We start from the raw sequence: 18,588 nt of genomic DNA on the forward strand, positions 1-18,588 counted from the left end.
GGGATAGCGAAAACCATGCATCTAAAAAACGAGCGACTCGGCGACCTTCGGACCGGTTCCATATAATTTATCCACTCTGTTTCGCGGGATTTGATACGAAACACGAAGGGGTTGCGACGGGTAGTTTTCGAGAAAACGAAAAACCACTCATCTCCAAAACGAGCGACTCGGCGACCTTCGGACCAGTTCCATATAATTTATCCACTCGGTTTTGCGGTGTTTGATACCAAACACGACGAGGCGGCGACAAGCAGTTTTCGAGATAGCGAAAAACCACTCATCTCGAAAACGAGGAGGCCCGGCCGACGCCGGACCAGTTAAATATAATTTATCCAATCGGTGTCGCGGGGTTTGATACCAAACACGCCGGGGATTGCGACGAGCAATTTTCGAGATAACGAAAAATCACACATCTCGAAAATGAGTGACCGGGTGACCTCCGGACCAGTTAAATATAATTTATCCAATCGGTGTCGCGGGGTTTGATACCAAACACGATGGGATTGCGAATATTAGTTTTCGAGATAACGAAAAACCACGCATCTCGAAAATGAGCGACCCGGCGAAGGTTCGACCTGTTACATACAATCTATCAACTCAGTTTAGCGGGGTTTTATACCAAACACCACGAGGTTGCGACGAGTAGTTGTCGAGATAGCGAAAACCATGCATCTCGAAAATGAGCGACCCGGCGAACTTCGGGCCTGTTCCATACAGATCTACTCACTCGGTTTCGCGGGGTTTGATACCAAACACGAAGGGGTTGCGACTATTAGTTTTCAAGATAACGAAAAACCACGCATCTCGAAAACGAGTGACCTGGCGACCTTCTGACCTGTTCCATACGATCTATACACTCGGTTGCGCGGGGTTTTATACCAAACACGACGCGGAACGACGAGTAGTTTTCGAAATAACGAAAAACCACCCATATCGAAAACGAGTGACCCGGCGACCTCCGGCCAGTTCCATATAGTTTATCCAATCGGTTTCGCGGGGTTTGATACCAAACACGACGGGGTTGCGAATAGTAGTTTTCGAGATAACGAAAAACCACGCATCTCGAAAATGAGCGACCCGGTGACCTTCGGACCGGTTCCGTATAATTTATCCACTCGGTTTCGCGTTGTTGGATGCCAAAATCGACGGGGTTGCGACGAGCAATTTTTGTGATTAAGAAAAATCACACATCTTGAAAATGAGCGACATTGAGACCTTCGGACCTGTTCCATACAGATCTATTCACCCGGTTTCGCGGGGTTTGATACCAAACACGACGGGGTTGTGACGAGTAGTTTTCGAGATAGCGAAAACCATGCATCTCGAATATGAGCGACCCGGTGACCTTCAGACCTGTTCCATACTTTATATCCACTCAGTTTCTCGGGGTTTGATACCAAACACGACGGGTTTGTGACGAGTAGTTTTCGAGATAGCGAAAAATCCCACTTCTCGAAAATGTGCAACCCGGCGACCTCCGGACCTTTTCCATACGATCTATCCACTCGGTTTCTCGGGGTTTGATACCAAATACGACGGGGTTGCGGCGAGTAGTTTTCGAGAAAACGAAAAACCACTCATCTCGAAAACGAGCGACTCGGCGACCTTCGGACCAGTTCCATATAATTTATCCACTCGGTTTTGCGGGGTTTGATACCAAACACGACGGGGTTGCGACGAATGGTGTTCTAGATAACGAAAAACCATGTATCTCGAAAACGAGCGACCCGGCGGCCTTCGGACCAGTTCCATATAATTTATCCACTCGGTTTTGAGGGGTTTGATACCAAACACGACGGGGCTGCAACAAGCAGTTTTCGAGGTAGCGAGAACAATGCATCTCCAAAACGAGCGACCTCCGGACCAGTTCCATATAATTTATCCAATCGGTTTCGCGGGGTTTGATACCAAACACGACGGGGTTGCGACGAGTAGTTTTCGAGATTATGAAAAACCACGCATCGCGAAAACGAGCGACCCGGCGACCTTCGGACCTGTTCCATACGATCTATACACTCGGTTGCGCGGGGTTTTATACCAAACACGACGCGGAACGACGAGTAGTTTTCGAAATAACGAAAAACCACCCATATCGAAAACGAGTGACCCGGCGACCTCCGGCCAGTTCCATATAGTTTATCCAATCGGTTTCGCGGGGTTTGATACCAAACACGACGGGGTTGCGAATAGTAGTTTTCGAGATAACGAAAAACCACGCATCTCGAAAATGAGCGACCCGGTGACCTTCGGACCGGTTCCGTATAATTTATCCACTCGGTTTCGCGTTGTTGGATGCCAAAATCGACGGGGTTGCGACGAGCAATTTTTGTGATTAAGAAAAATCACACATCTTGAAAATGAGCGACATTGAGACCTTCGGACCTGTTCCATACAGATCTATTCACCCGGTTTCGCGGGGTTTGATACCAAACACGACGGGGTTGTGACGAGTAGTTTTCGAGATAGCGAAAACCATGCATCTCGAATATGAGCGACCCGGTGACCTTCAGACCTGTTCCATACTTTATATCCACTCAGTTTCTCGGGGTTTGATACCAAACACGACGGGTTTGTGACGAGTAGTTTTCGAGATAGCGAAAAATCCCACTTCTCGAAAATGTGCAACCCGGCGACCTCCGGACCTTTTCCATACGATCTATCCACTCGGTTTCTCGGGGTTTGATACCAAATACGACGGGGTTGCGGCGAGTAGTTTTCGAGAAAACGAAAAACCACTCATCTCGAAAACGAGCGACTCGGCGACCTTCGGACCAGTTCCATATAATTTATCCACTCGGTTTTGCGGGGTTTGATACCAAACACGACGGGGTTGCGACGAATGGTGTTCTAGATAACGAAAAACCATGTATCTCGAAAACGAGCGACCCGGCGGCCTTCGGACCAGTTCCATATAATTTATCCACTCGGTTTTGAGGGGTTTGATACCAAACACGACGGGGCTGCAACAAGCAGTTTTCGAGGTAGCGAGAACAATGCATCTCCAAAACGAGCGACCTCCGGACCAGTTCCATATAATTTATCCAATCGGTTTCGCGGGGTTTGATACCAAACACGACGGGGTTGCGACGAGTAGTTTTCGAGATTATGAAAAACCACGCATCGCGAAAACGAGCGACCCGGCGACCTTCGGACCAGTTCCATATAATTTATCCACTCGGTTTTGAGGGGTTTGATACCAAACACGACGGGGCTGCAACAAGCAGTTTTCGAGGTAGCGAGAACAATGCATCTCCAAAACGAGCGACCTACGGACCAGTACCATGTAGTTTATCCACTCGGTTTCACGGGGTTTGATCCCAAACACGACGGAGCTGCTGCAAGCAGTTTTCGGGATAGCGAAAACCATGCATCTCAAAAATGAGCGACCCGGCGACCTTCGGACCTGTTCCATATGATTTATCTTCTCGGTTTCGCGGGTTTGATACGAAACACGACGCATCTCGAAAACGAGCGACTCGGCGACCTTCGGACCGGTTCCATATAATTTATCCACTCAGTTTCGCGGGGTTTGATACCAAACACGAAGGGGTTGCGACGATTAGTTTTCAAGATAAAGAAAAACCACGCATCTCGAAATCGAGTGATCCGACGATCTTCGGACCTGTTCCATACAGATCTACTCACTCGGTTTCGCGGGGTTTGATACCAAAAACGAAGGGGTTGCGACTATTAGTTTTCAAGATAACGAAAACCATGCATCTCGAAAACGAGTGACCCGGCGACCTTCGGACCTGTTCCATACAGATCTACTCACTCGGTTTCGCGGGGTTTTATACCAAACACGACGGGGAACGACGAGTAGTTTTCGAAATAACGAAAAACCACCCATATCGAAAATGAGCGACCCGGCGACCTTCGGACCTGTTCCGTATAATTTATCCACTCGGTTTCGCGTTGTTGGATGCCAAACTCGACGGGGTTGCGACGAGCAATTTTTGTGATTAAGAAAAATCACACATCTCGAAAATGAGCGACATGGAGACCTTCGGACCTGTTCCATACAGATCTATTCACCCGGTTTCGCGGGGTTTGATACCAAAAACGACGGGGTTGTGACGAGTAGTTTTCGAGATAGCGAAAACCATGCATCTCGAATATGAGCGACCCGGCGACCTCCGGACCTGTTCCATACGATCTATCCAGTCGGTTTCGCGGGATTTGATACCGAACACGACGGGGTTTGGACTTAGTTTTCGAGATAACGAAATACCACGCATGTCGAAAACGTGCTTCCCGGCGACCTCCGGACCTGTTCCATATAATTTGTCCAATCGGTTTCGCGTTGTTGGATGCCAAACTCGACAGGGTTGCGACGAGCAATTTTTGTGGTTAAGAAAAATCTCACATCTCGAAAATGAGCGACTTTGAGACCTTCGGACCAGTTCCATACAGATCTACTCACTCGGTTTCGCGGGGTTTGATAGTAAACACGACGGGGTTGCGACGAGTAGTTTTCGAGATAACGATGAACCACTCATTTCGAAAACGAGCCTCCCGGCGGCCTTCAGACCGAGAAATAATGAACCGTTATAACGAACTCACTAAGAGACCGGAGAAGTCACTTCGTTACAACAAAATTTCGTCATAAAAGAATTCCAGTTTTTTTTTTTTGCATTGTTCCTATGTAGTCTTATCAGGGGGAATCAGAAACCTGTCTGTTAAAACGGGATTTTCGTCATATCCGTATTCGTTAAAACGAGATTCAACTCGAGCAAATATGGTCACAAAAAGAGTGAACTTCGTATATTGGTCTCTGGATGGCAGCACCAGCTTAAATAATTTCAGGTAATTTTCGGTTACTTTTGAATGCTATTTAAGACTTTCTACAATCTGGCCACACTGGCGTGTAAGGGAAGTCCGCGCCGTGCAGACTTCTCTGCCCCTTTCGAGTTTTCCCCAGGTTTCTCACAGCTTTCGATTCCATTGCATTATGTTCATTTCAGCATTGGCTCCTTATCGATTGACCAATGTGTTTGTTGTTGTTTGGAAAGGCTGTCAACTTCGTACACTCAGAGGTAAGCCATTTTTTTTGTTTTTAATCGACGGTTGTTGTTATAAATTTGCCATAATACCCGGCGCTGCCCGGGGTTTCTTCAATTACTGGAAAGATTGAAGAAGTGACAAGCCATTATAAAGGAATAAACTATTATACATAATATTGGCAACATTGAAGAAGTGACAAACCATTGAAAATGCATATGCACGTATGACACTGGTGCATTTGCAATAGCCAAATTTCACTGTCTTGCAGCTCTATACCCTGTGGCATTTTTTTTATAATAAGGCACGTAGTTGTAAATAGGGAATATTTTTATTCAAGATATACGGAAGACTGGATGTTGTGAAGATATTTATTATTTGAGATGTTAATTTTTTTTTTAAGGAAGGAAAAAACTCATCTCTGCCTCTACCGGGAGTCGAACCCGGGTCCCTCGATTGCCGGACGAGTGCTCTGACCACTAAGCTACAGAGGAGATAGAGATTTCCCTTCGCTAGAGCGTATATATGCCGAACGGAACCGTGCAATGGACGGTGAAACCGATCAGCTAATAGCTCATGGACGACGAGCCACCAGAGGGCTATATATATGACGCTCTAGCGAAGGAAAATCTCTATCTCCTCTGTAGCTTAGTGGTCAGAGCACTCGTCCGGCAATCGAGGGACCCGGGTTCGACTCCCGGTAGAGGCAGAGATGAGTTTTTTCCTTCCTTAAAAAAAAAATTAACATCTCAAATAATAAATATCTTCACAACATCCAGTCTTCTGTATATCTTGTATTAACAAGTGGAGAGCGACATTCATGTCAAATATTTTTATTGGTTTGTTATCCAGTGACGTAAAATAATGATTTGCATAAAGTAACACAGTGCTACGCTACTGTAAAATAATGGAAATTAAAATTTCATATTTCTGTCGTAGTAATTTTTTACTGGAATTCACAAAAATACTAAAATATAAAACTATTTCTCGAACATCTTTGTAATTTCACTTACAATTGTAAACAACATGGCAGATAGATAAATGTACTTGAGCTTCATTATCGTGGAAATATTCTTTCTGTTTCTTTTTTATGAATACTCGTGATGTCTTATAATTATGTCTCATACTGTAAAACCATGGGAAAAAACAGCCCCGGAAAAAAATTAAAAGAATTCAAAATTTGAACTTTTACTTTCATGAAGCAAGCAGACCATCATTTCAACTTTTTCTGGGGGGGGGGGGGGGGCGGCAAAGCATGTGTACTCAATGTATGTGTATATATATACACTGCTGGCCACCGTAAATGCAACACCCTGAAGGAAGCATGCAAATAATATGAAATTTACAACATGCATTAGCGGAGGTGAGATATGCAAATGATTAGAATTTCAGCGCAGATGCACATCACGCGCGCCTGTGGCGCCACTTCAAAGCGCTATTTAGGGCTTTGAGATTTCGACGATTTGAAGTACGGCAATTGTGTTTTTCTTGTGGTTTTTTCAAAAAAACGATCAATTATGCCTCGTAGAAAACAGCGATCATCTTTTGATCAAGTATCCGAGTTCGACAGAGGAAGGATAGTGGCCTACCGAGATTGTGGATTATCTTTCAGGGAAATCGGTAGTCGTGTTAGACGAAACCAAACAACTGTAATGCGGATATGTGATCGTTGGATGCAGGAGGGTACGACGGACCGACGTGTTCGATCGCATCCACCTCAGTGCACCACTTCACATGATGACAGGCGTATTGTGCGTATGGCAGTGACGGATCGCTCAGCCACATCACGAACCATAGCACAGCACATTCAGTCTGTACCGCATCATCCAGTGTCTGCGCGTACCATTCGACGCCGTTTACAGCAGAGTGGTCTGTCCGCAAGACGTCCATTGCTTCGTCTACCCTTGACGCAGAACCACAGACGTCTCCGCCGCCAATGGTGCGATGAAAGAAGGATGTGGACGGCACAATGGAATGAAATTGTCTTTACTGACGAGTCACGCTTCTGTCTGCAACACCACGATGGTCGGATTCGAGTCTGGAGACACCGTGGAGAGAGGATGCTGAACAGCTGCGTTATGCACCGCCACACTGGTCCTGCATCGGGTATTATGGTATGGGGCGGTATTGGATATCACTCTCGCACTCCTCTAGTACGCATTGCCGGTACTTTAAAAAGCCAGCGCTACATCTCCGAGGTGTTGGAGCCAGTTGTCCTTCCTTACCTTCAGGGCTTGCCCACAGCCATATTTCAACAGGATAATACGCGACTACACGTGGCACGCATTGTCCAAAGGTTCTTCGTCAATCGCCAGATTGAATTGCTTCCCTGGCCAGCTCGCTCTCCGGATCTTTCGCCGATAGAAAACATGTGGTCCATGGTTGCTCAACGATTGACCCAGATTACATCCCCAGCTGCCACACCAGATCAACTTTGGCAACGCGTGGAAGCTGCTTGGTCTGCTGTACCCCAAGAACACATCCAAAGTCTCTTTGAATCAATGCCGAGGCGTGTGGCAGCGGTGATCTCCAACAATGGCGGCTACTCTGGCTACTGATTTTGGCAGGAACCACACTTCACAGAAGTCTATAAATTTAATCATTTGATGCTTGGTCAACATGTTATCTACAAAATAAATATTGTTGAAATATCTCTTGTCTTTCTTGGTGTTGCAATTTGGGTGGCCAGCAGTGTATATATACCATTTTTAGTGTATTTTCAAAAGCCAGGGGTTTTTCTGCCCCCCCCCCCCTAAATGACGGGACTGGAAGCAAGTTCGAAGAATCTCAGCTTATTTGACAAAGTTGAAATATTATTAAAAATGTTTTTTTTCCTGTGGAATCAGATGATTTTCTTTCGATTAGACAAAAGGGTTGAAGATGAATAAAACCCATTTTTGCCAAGCAAATTGCTTGTGAATAAGTTCTTAATAAAACACGTCTTTTCTTAATGAAATCCAACAACATAGGTTGATATAAGCTGTAGAAGAGTTGATCAATTTTGCCCAAGAATATCGCGAAGACACCAACGAATAAGGCAAATACACAAAAAAAAAAAAAAAATAAAAGTCCTAATGCATTTCAACACCAATGGGTGCCGTCTTCAGAAGAAAAATCGAATGGACCAATCGGATAGCACTATTCCGCAAATGTCCAACCAGGACGCTGCATTAGTATCTCACGCAGGCTCACAGCTTCATTCTGAACACGACGTTTGAAGTGAACAGATGTACTTCTTCCGCTGAGCAACCGAGCGTTAAGATTTGGTATTCAACCCAAGTGGGAAACTCTGTCAGTGAGACTAGTGGTTAAATTTTTCCTCTGAAGACTGCACCCATTGGTGTTGAAATGCATTAGGACTTTTATTATTTTTTGTGTATTTGCCTTACTCATTGGTGTCTTCTCAATGATATGAGCTGCACCACCGAAGTGAGAGTGTAAAAATTTCCCTCTCATTTTATTAGTTTTGGTAAAGGTCAGTTAAAAGTTAGTGCCACAAAGTTGCATTCCAAAGTATTAGATAGGGTATATGTAAATAGATCTCACCATCATTGACTGAGCTCATAGTATTTTAATTTTCAACATTTGTGTTAAGCATTTGTTAATTTTTTTTGTTTGGAATCTCTTAAATTAAAAGTAAACATTACAATAGCTTGCTATTTTAACATTAGATGATATAAGGACTATTTCCAGGGATTATAAAAAGAAATAGCAAAATTTGGGGAATTCACAATGTGGCCATATGCATGGTAATACAGCTGTTACAGCCAGGATGAAAGCATATAAAAGAGTAACACAATTATAGACCGTGTGTGTTTTTTTTTGTTTGTGGTATTATAATTTTTTTCCCTACTGCTTAAGCTGATAATCACAACAACCAAAATTTAAATTCTCCACTTCATATAAGAGCTGTTCAACACAAACTTTGAATATGTTTGCGCACTAAAGAACAATTGAGAAAGAAGACTAAGGGTTGTTTTTTTTCTCTTGTGTAGCATATTTCATTATTGTTGTTAAGGGAAAGAGCTTGTTAAAAACCATTGCTCAAACAGTTGTGTTCCAAATACGCTCCATCTTGAACAAAATGCTCTTGCACTTGATAGTATAAATATTATTGATTGATTTCAATGCTCTATTAATGTTATAATGGCTTCAATATTATAGAAATATAGAAGAAAATAATTCGTGTAAAACAGAGTTGGCAAGTTTTCACCGCAGTTGGGAAAAACCATGGTAAAAACTGCCCATTTTTTTTCCAGTTTTTATTGTTTATATTATTATCCAATTCTTTAAAAATTTACCTGTTTTGAATTTTTTTTTTCAAATTATTTCTGTGAATAAATAATTATAAAGCTTATACTTATCAATTTTTTATAACAAATCTGGATAATGCATATTTTATTTAGATATGTTCTCATATTTTGGTTGCTGAATATTCATTTTTATGCCGTGTAATTTTATAAGTTTCACATGGTTTTCAAGTTTTTATATTGAAAAAAAATATTTCGTAATTGAGAAACTAAGTTTGTGTGTCTTGAGTAAAAAGAATAATTTTTATATATACAAATTTTTGCGAGGTTTTTTCCATTTTTTGCAACTGTCCCGGCAAAAACCCAACCATAGTGAAAAACTGTATTTCATCAAAATTATAGTCATAATGATTGATAATTACATAACATCTACAATGTAATATTTTTTTTGCCTGGTTTTCTTCACTTTTTGCCACTGTCCTTTCAAAAATCAAACCGTAGTTATAATAATCATTTTTTATAAGTCTGATAATTTTTTCTGTAAGGAAATTAGATGACAATATGTAGCCACTTCCTCAAAGTGATAAACTGTAAAGTAAATGTGAGTGAAAGGTCAATTTCCAAATTGTTTTGAAATGGTAAAATTTGTAAACTAAAACACAGAGCTTTGCTTGAAGATATTCTTATGTGTTAATGAAATTATAAATTTTTTGATCAATATATACATCAAGATATTTTATAGTGGAAATTATACTAGTAGGTTGGCATGTACACGAGTTGATTATGGAAAGTTGGATTAAAACCGGTTAACTGAATATTTGTTCATGAAAAGTTAATTAATTTAGTTTTAGAAACATTTATCTCTAGGTTGTTATCAAGAAAGTAGTTTTGAAGAATCAGAAGGCCACTGTTAATAGTGTTAATGAGTGTTTGGTAATTTCCCCCATAATATAATATCACAGTATCATCAGCAAATGCTATTATTTTACCAGAAATTTTTTAATTGCATAAGTCATTGATAAATATGTATTATAAAAAGTAATGGCCCTAATGCGAACCCTGGAGGAGACTCCTGCAATTATTTTCTAAGTATTACTTAAGTGTTTATTACAGTTATTCTTTGGGTTCTGTTAATGAGATAAGATCTTTGAATGTTAAATGCATTACCTCTAATTCCGGAATATCATTTTGAAAGGGGGATTTGATGGCTCACACTATCAAATGCTTTTCGGATATCAAGAACAATGCTTCGATAAATCTAGGAAAACCTAGATTTATCGATGTTCTTGTGTAGGAATTCAGAAAAGTTTGGTAGAGCTGATTCTGTATTTCTGTTAGGAAGAATACTTTATTGATTGCCAGAATAGAACTTATTTTTGGATAAGAAAGAATGAATACTATTTTTAATGATTGTTTCAAAAATTTTAGAAGTAGATTATAAAATTGAGATGGGTCTGCAATAATTCAAGTTATTTCAGGGTTTGTACAGTCCTTGAAAATTGCAAGTTAATTTTCGAGTCTTTAAAAGTCCTTGAAAAATCGTTGCAGTCCTTGAAAAAAAAATAATTTTCAACTGCTTCATTTTTTTTTTTTAAATTATGTTGCCTAATATCTGGCAGTATAATACTGCATTCAAGATATTGCTTCAAAATGTATTTGATTATTAAATTAATGAATGCCAATTGGAAAAAAAAGGAAAAGTTGGCCATATTTCCTCAATAAAAATATGGGAAAATCCCTGATTGTCACCAGAAATGATGCCAAAGGTAAGCGAAGTTGCTATAATCACCAAAGGCAGAAAATGAAGAACCATTGCATTGAAGCAGTGAATTTAAATGAGTTCTGTGAAAAAAAAATTAACATTTACATGACAAATATGAGAGATGAATATTCAAATTTTAAGTCATAATTATCATACTATAATTTATAGGGTTGGGAAAATAATTTTAATACTTAATTTTAGTGAACAATAAAAATTCTAATTTGCTTTGATAAAAATTCGGGAAATAACAAAATATTTTTGTGATGAAGTCGAGATGGACAAAATTAAATGCAAATATGGGAATGTTCAAGGAAATACAGGTCATATGGGTCACCCTGCATATATGACTACATGCTTTCTGATTTTTTTTATCAAAGGTAAATTTCAAAACACTTTCAATACAACGATTTGTGTCATTTGTATACTAACTCATAATGGTTGTATTCAAAAACATAAGCAAGACCTTAAAAACTTGACGACATTGTGTACAAGTTGAAATGAGAACTATAACCATCTTAAGAATGATATATATTTGATAAATTTTAGCATTTCAAACTCGAAATTAAAAAAAAAAAGAGTAAATGTTAAATATATAAATTTAAAAAATCCAATTTCCTTTCTTTGAAAAAAAATCATAATTTTTTTTCCTTGATATTTTTTCCCTTAATATGAATGTCCTTGAAGTTTTGCCTGGGAAAGTACTTGAATAGTCCTTGAATAATTTACTTTCAATGGCTAACCATGCCCGGGAATCTTGCTGATTTTTCCAGGTTCCCATAATGAGTGTTCATCCCTAATTGGACAGAGTCTGTTCCACATCTGTTTTTACAAGGAAGAAAAGACAAGCTGAGTAGTCGCTAGCTGAGAACTCAGTTCTTTTAACCTTCAGAAACTATCTTTTGAGTGTCTTTATGTTATTTTAAGGCAGGGGTTCGCAAACTTTTTCCACCCACGGGGTCACTTTCCCTAATCAACACCTATCTGCAACATAGCAGTTTAACAAAGAATCTCTTCGAAAAACCTTCAAGTCAGCTATAACGTGGTGCCCCTGACAAAGGTTGGCAGTGCACAGTTTGAAAACCCCTGCTTTAAGGCATACATGTGCTCAACCCATGACCCACGGGCCAAATGTTGGTCACCTGAAACTTTATTTTTAAAATTAAACTGAGCACCACATAACGAGATCCCTTAAGTGCCCTGCAGCACACTTATAGATAACTGCTGAATTGGCTCGCTGCACATTCTTGCCTTATTTAAATGGGCCGTGGCACATTTCTAAGCACACTTAAGGGACTTGGGGCGCTATTATAGATTACTCAAGTAACAAGTGATAAACAAAATTCAGTTAGAAATGTTTCTCTTGTAATTTATTTATTAATTTATCGCGATACACACACATTTTGGTGCGTCACACAAAAAAAGTGGTGATACCGAAAACTTCATCAACACTACTGGTGATCAGTTGGTACCAAATACCAATATTATTAGCCGTCCTCGGAAGAACAAAGATATGATACAATTTATTTATAAGAAAAAAATATTTCAAATGAAATATTAAAATTATATTTCGATCTGCGGAAAAATAGATACTACTCTTCGAAATTTCTGTTTCGAAATCTGCTGAAAAATATATCGTCACAGAGGGGATTTATCTCAGTAAAGAATATCATTCTATCGCTAGGAGTTTTACACTGTAGGTGATTCAAAACAAATTTTGAAAAATTATCATTGGTGAGAAATTTATCGTTGTCCTACTTTTCCTACAATGTCCTACTTTCTAGTTTTTGTCATACTTTTCCTACTTTTGTACCAAAACTTATCAACAAAATTTGTATAATTGATTTTAATTGAGGGGGGAATCATCAATATAATGTCAAATAATACAAATGTAGTAGATTGCAATTAATGATTCTGCCAAAGCAGAAATTGTATCGTTTTAAAGTTATTTGGGGGAGGCGTGTGTGGACCATTTGGTGGTTTATTAATATTCCATTTGCTTTATTTTAGGGTTCAACTAGTATAGTAATGCTTAGAAACTTCTACCTGGTTGAAAAAAATAATTTTGTATTTACTACTTCCTGATCTTGGATAGTAACTAACATAGTGTTTCTCAACTGTGCAGGCCTGTGGCTAGGCCCTGGCATCAGTCAAACTTGGCTGTGAGTGATTCATTGTTTAATTTTTGTTCCCATTCATTTCCCATTAGTCGTGCTTATAACCAGGCCTTCCACTCGAAAAAAAAATACTCAACTGGGCCACAAGAAGCTTCCAGTGGTTGAGAACCACTGAACTAACATTCATCATTCAAAATTATGGTGTACATTTTGTGTATAGGTGAAACAACACTTTGCATAACAAAGAAGTTGGGTGTGCATAGGTTCTAGGTTCCCCCTATTCTAGGTTTTGTGACTGATGATAGTCAATAACATTCAGTTTTCTTCTGTATTTTTAGGGCATGCAGGCATAAACAATATTTACAATGCTCAGCAAAAAGCTAGAAATGAAAGTGCTTCATTTGTCAAAAAATGATTCCACTGGCGTTGAGTGCCAAAATTTAAACACATCCTTTTAAAAAGGGATGGATAACACAGTAAAATCATCTGGTTCACCTTCCTTGACTTATTTATATCAGACCTTGTAATTTCCACATTTTACACTGTGCTTTTGAAAGTGGTCTCGAAAGAGCGTCATTCTTAAAAAAAACTTACATATTTTCATAATTTACTATGTGCATTGTCGAAGAGAGTTGACAGACTGGACTGTGGAAGACTCCAAAAAAAAAAAAAAACAAATATATATATATATATACAGTGTATTGTGAGAGAGAAAAGAATTATCTGTGGTTGCTAATACCCTATTTTGGCCAGAAATTGTTTTTGCAACCAATTCATTTCTGTCATTTTGCTTTGGCTGGAGTCAATCTTACAGGATACTGGAATAGTGCTATGGAGAATAAATAATTTTAATTTTTCAAAAAAAAAATTTCAGGAATTTTTTTTAATTATGCTATTATGTGAGTAGCCCACTCAAAAATATTTACTTCAAATATATTTACGCTAATTTGTCTTTATCAGAAATTATAATTTCTACATTTTTATGAGTCATAAAATATTTATCAGTGTGTTGGCTTTTTTTTATTGCCAGGAACTTGAAAATCCGACAGATCATCATCTTCAAGGAAGCAGAAAGAACGAAAATATATTCCAACCAATATCTTCAAAGTAAATAAGAAACACTGGATGCATTTCTCCTGAAATGTCTGACTACATTTTTAAAATTGTGGAACAAACTTCAAGTATAATTTCCATCATCTTCCAAGATCATCTCATAGTTTCATATCAAAGTAAATCCAGTATGAATAGCTTGTCTTCAATGCCAATATGAAATGTAGATAGTGATTACATTAATACCTTGTTCATGACAATTTTGGGTACTCAGATTTCAGAAGAAGATTAAGAATCATCTGCTGAAGAACAAAGAAATACACGCTCCAATTTAGTTCAGTGTTGCATTCAAAATAATGCAAGACCACATAAACAACATGGCCTATCCGATGGGAGAGCCTTCCATTAATCCCATTTAGAGAGGCAATTTGTAAAAAGCAAATACAGGTAAAAGTGATTATTAACAGGCAAAAGTCTGCATCCTCAACCATACAAACACATGGCATGTAAAATACATTGAAAAAAAAAAACAACACCTAATATATGTTTGTCAGATTGATTTAGTAGACTATAAATTGATTCACAGTAGTCAAAATGTATTCACGTGTGATGCTAGCGATAAAAGGTTTTCATCGCCCATTGTATTTAGACAGCACAAGATGTTCATTCTGGAAAGAAATGATTAGAAAGTAATGTTTGTAAAGAAAGATTGGCAATTTGTTCGGAGATTTCGATTTGTTAAATCAAATACCTTCTGAAGAAAAGCCTCATCAAACAAATTTGGGCATTCCTGCAGAGATGCTATCTATAAATACATCTCAAGAAGCTCACTGTGCTGAAACTGTATATGACGGTGACATTTGTAATATAAAATTAACTGAAATATCCTCATTGAACACACGTGATATGTCCCCCGCTGTAGAGACACTATCCGAAAGTCATGTTTATGGTGAAAAGATTTTGGACGGCTCTTCCCTGAGTATATCAAAAAGAATCCACTCTCGTGAAAAACTATACGAGTGTGAAGTTTGTAATAAAAAGTTTTCTAAAAAGTCTTCCTTGAGAGTACACAGAAGAATCCACACGGGAGAGAAACCATATGAGTGTGATGTTTGTGGTAAAAAGTTTTCGCAATTGGCTGGTTTACAAACACATGAAAAAGTCCACACTGGGGAGAAACCGTATGAGTGTGATATTTGTGGTAAAATGTTTACACGATTGTATAACTTGAATGAACATAAAAGACTCCACACTGGAGAAAAACCCTATAAGTGCGATGTTTGTGGCAAAAAGTTTTCTACCACCTTTTTCTTGAATGTACACAAAAGAGTGCACACTGGTGAAAAACCATATGAGTGTGAAGTTTGTGGTAAAATGTTTTCTAAAATCTGTTCTTTGAGAATACACCGAAGAATACACACGGGGGAGAAACCATATGAGTGTAATGTTTGCGGTAAAAAATTTTCACAATCTTCTCAGTTAAAAAGTCACAAATGTGTTCAATCTGGGGAGAAACCATATGAGTGTGATGTTTGTGGCAAAAAATTTTGGGCTTGCCCTTCCTTGAGTGCTCATAAAAGGCTCCATACTGGAGAAAAACCATATGAGTGCGATGTTTGTGGCAGAAAATTTTCGGACAACTCTTCCTGTAGTGCACACAAAAGAGTGCACACTGGTGAAAAACCATATGAGTGCGAGGTTTGCAGTAAATTGTTTACTAAAATCTATTCCTTGAATAGACACAAAAGAGTCCATACGGGAGAGAAACCATACAAGTGCGATTTTTGTGGTAAAGAGTTTTCAGACCACTATACCTTGAGTAGACACAAAAAAATCCATACAGGAGAAAAACCATATGAGTGCGATGTTTGTGGCAAAATGTTTTCACAATTGTATAACGTGAAGGAACACAGAAGAGTCCATACAGGAGAAAAACCATATGAGTGTGATGTTTGCGGCAAAAAGTTTTCAGACAAGTATGTCTTAAGTAGACACAGGAGGATTCACATGGGAGAGAAAACATGAGTAGAGAAGAGCTTGTTTAGATTTATGAAGTAACACCATTTGAGTTAGAATTCGGAGAGTATTGTAAAATAAATCCATTCTGAAAAAAATGCCTATGCAAATTTCTTAGCCAGGATGTGCACTGGAGCGATACTACAAACGATCCAACCTGCAACTTGACACGGATTGGTTGAGAAACCAAAAATTCAGGTTTTTAGTCAATCTGTTGCAAGTTGCATAGCTTGTAGTATCGCTTGTATATTAATCGTTTTTAGAGTACTAACTCTTACCAAGTTTTTTTTTTCCTAATTTCTAACATCAAACTCTGTTCATAGAAAGTCGGGAGTTCGTTGCTTTTCTTCGTTTTTTGCCTTTGTAATATGTAGTCGAATTCTTGTGCATCAAGCTTCGTTTTTTTATCAAACAGGTGGCAACAGTGGACTAGTTGCACTGTTTTTGTTTATTATTTGTTTGCATGTTGATATACAATAAAATCTTGTTAACTGCTTTACGATTAAGGACGTAATAATTTGGATGCTCTTTATTTGAGGAATCGGCAGTAAACATGGCAATCTTGTCCTAACCTCACGTTTGAATAAAGGATAAAGAAAGAGTAAAACAGTATAATAGATAGGTTGATAGGAATGTAGGTGCAAAGTTATATTTCTCTTTTCACCCTCACCCAACCTGTTCTCTTTCACGCTTATAAAAAAAAAAAGGTACGTCATATGTGAAAAAAAAATCACTATCGGGGTATACAAAAAAAAGAGGAAAAAAAAACTCAGGGTTTCAACAACTCTTCGCGAGGATGAGGAGAGGAAAGAAAACGGGGTGAACTTGTTTGAATTTATTCCACTGGCGTATGGACGAAATATTACGTCCTTGATCGTAAAGTGGTTAAAAGAAGGGTCGATGGTATCGCTGCGTCGTATTTTGCTGCAAATGTTAACGGTTCCAGCACAAAATTAATTTAAATATGAAGCAACATTGCAATTCAGCTTGAGAAACAATCAACGACATTGCAGAAACTAGACGTATGCTTTATGGGAAGTGTTCTTCAAATATTGCTCCATAAGTAAGCTGGTAATTTTTTCCGAATTTTTTAAAAAACTTCTGTCAAGTAGTTTCTTCAAATATTTTATAACTAAACAATGGTAGTCTCATAAAATTCAGTGTCATTCTAGAACGTACTCAAGAACAGCTATAATAAATAAGTTATATAATAGTCGGATTTAACAGTTATACATAAGGTAGGCGTCGTTTTTATTTGAATTTGGTGAGAGATATTGATTAAAAAAGTGAATTGATGAATTTTTTGTTTATTTACTTATTAAGGTAGAAACAGTAACTGAAAAAGAAGAGACGACATAATAAAAATATTATAAGGTCATATTTTGTTTTATAAGTCATTAATGCTCGCATATTTCTAAGATTTTTAGGTAAAAAATCTGAGCCCTACTTATAACATACCAATGTACGGTTCGGTAATCAACGATTTCCGCTCCATTCACTCTTCTATATAGTTTTATCTCTATTAACAACCTGCTGAAGAACATACACTAGATTTCACGTACCAGAAACATTCCCAGCCCAGAAAATATTTTGGATATACCATACTGCGAACAAAAACCTGAAAAAAATGAAGCCATAAACTAACTTTGTGCCCCATTCATTAAATTTGGACGACTAAGGCGGCTGATTGGTGTGTCGGGTGATATGGACTATTATAAGTTGTCCTAGTTAGGCTAGAATATCTCTTCAAGATGGAAAGTTCAGGAAGATAGAAGAAAAAAAAGTCTAAAAATAGTGCGTGTCCTGTTCTCTGTGGGCTAACCTGGACCGTTTTGGGACAGAGAAGGAAGATTGCACCCGTCACCCTTGTAAATATACTATGACACCACACCACCTCGATTGATAACAAATACAATTCAAGAACATGAGGGTTTTTTTTCTCATTTATTGCTTAATGTTGACAGCTTTGAATTAAACTGAAATTTAAAAAAAATGCATATATATGTTCGATGTATCCTATATATATATATATATCTATATTGTTATAAATCTATATGAAGCTAGGTGACTTTTTTTTTTGCCGAAATCTTCGTTTTACCCTATTTTTGACTGATATTGCGTCAATCAATCTAAATGTTTGTCTTCAACCCGTGGCCCGCCAAAACATTTAGATTGATTGACGCAATATCAGTCAAAAATAGGGTAAAACGAAGATTTCGGCAAAAAAAAAAGTCACCTAGCTTCATATAGATTTATAACAAGCACAGACTGATCAGTGTACAGTATTTAGCTTCTTAATAAAGCCTTAAACGCAAAAAAAAAACCACACCATACACTTCTTCACCATGTAACTTCGAGTACATTCCATCCTGCTTGAGTGGGAGAAAGCAGAAAT

The 18,588-nt window shown here is 38.4% G+C and overlaps 1 protein-coding gene across 1 annotated transcript; it reads left to right on the forward strand.

Moving 5' to 3' along the window:
- The first annotated feature begins 4,851 nt into the window (after positions 1 to 4,851).
- LOC149068321 (uncharacterized) lies at positions 4,852 to 18,164 on the forward strand. Its single transcript, XM_089251743.1, has 2 exons — positions 4,852 to 5,036; positions 14,158 to 18,164. The coding sequence occupies exon 2, from the start codon at positions 14,976 to 14,978 to the stop codon at positions 16,200 to 16,202; it is 1,227 nt and encodes a 408-aa protein (XP_089107869.1). The 5' UTR covers positions 4,852 to 5,036; positions 14,158 to 14,975; the 3' UTR covers positions 16,203 to 18,164.
- Positions 18,165 to 18,588: the final 424 nt, after the last annotated feature.

The sequence above is a fragment of the Pholcus phalangioides genome, unplaced genomic scaffold, assembly GCF_987345545.1.
Source record: "Pholcus phalangioides strain wild (caught in Gottingen) unplaced genomic scaffold, Ppha-v1.0 ptg000027l_1, whole genome shotgun sequence".
In the NCBI taxonomy this organism is placed as follows: Eukaryota; Metazoa; Arthropoda; class Arachnida; order Araneae; family Pholcidae; genus Pholcus; species Pholcus phalangioides.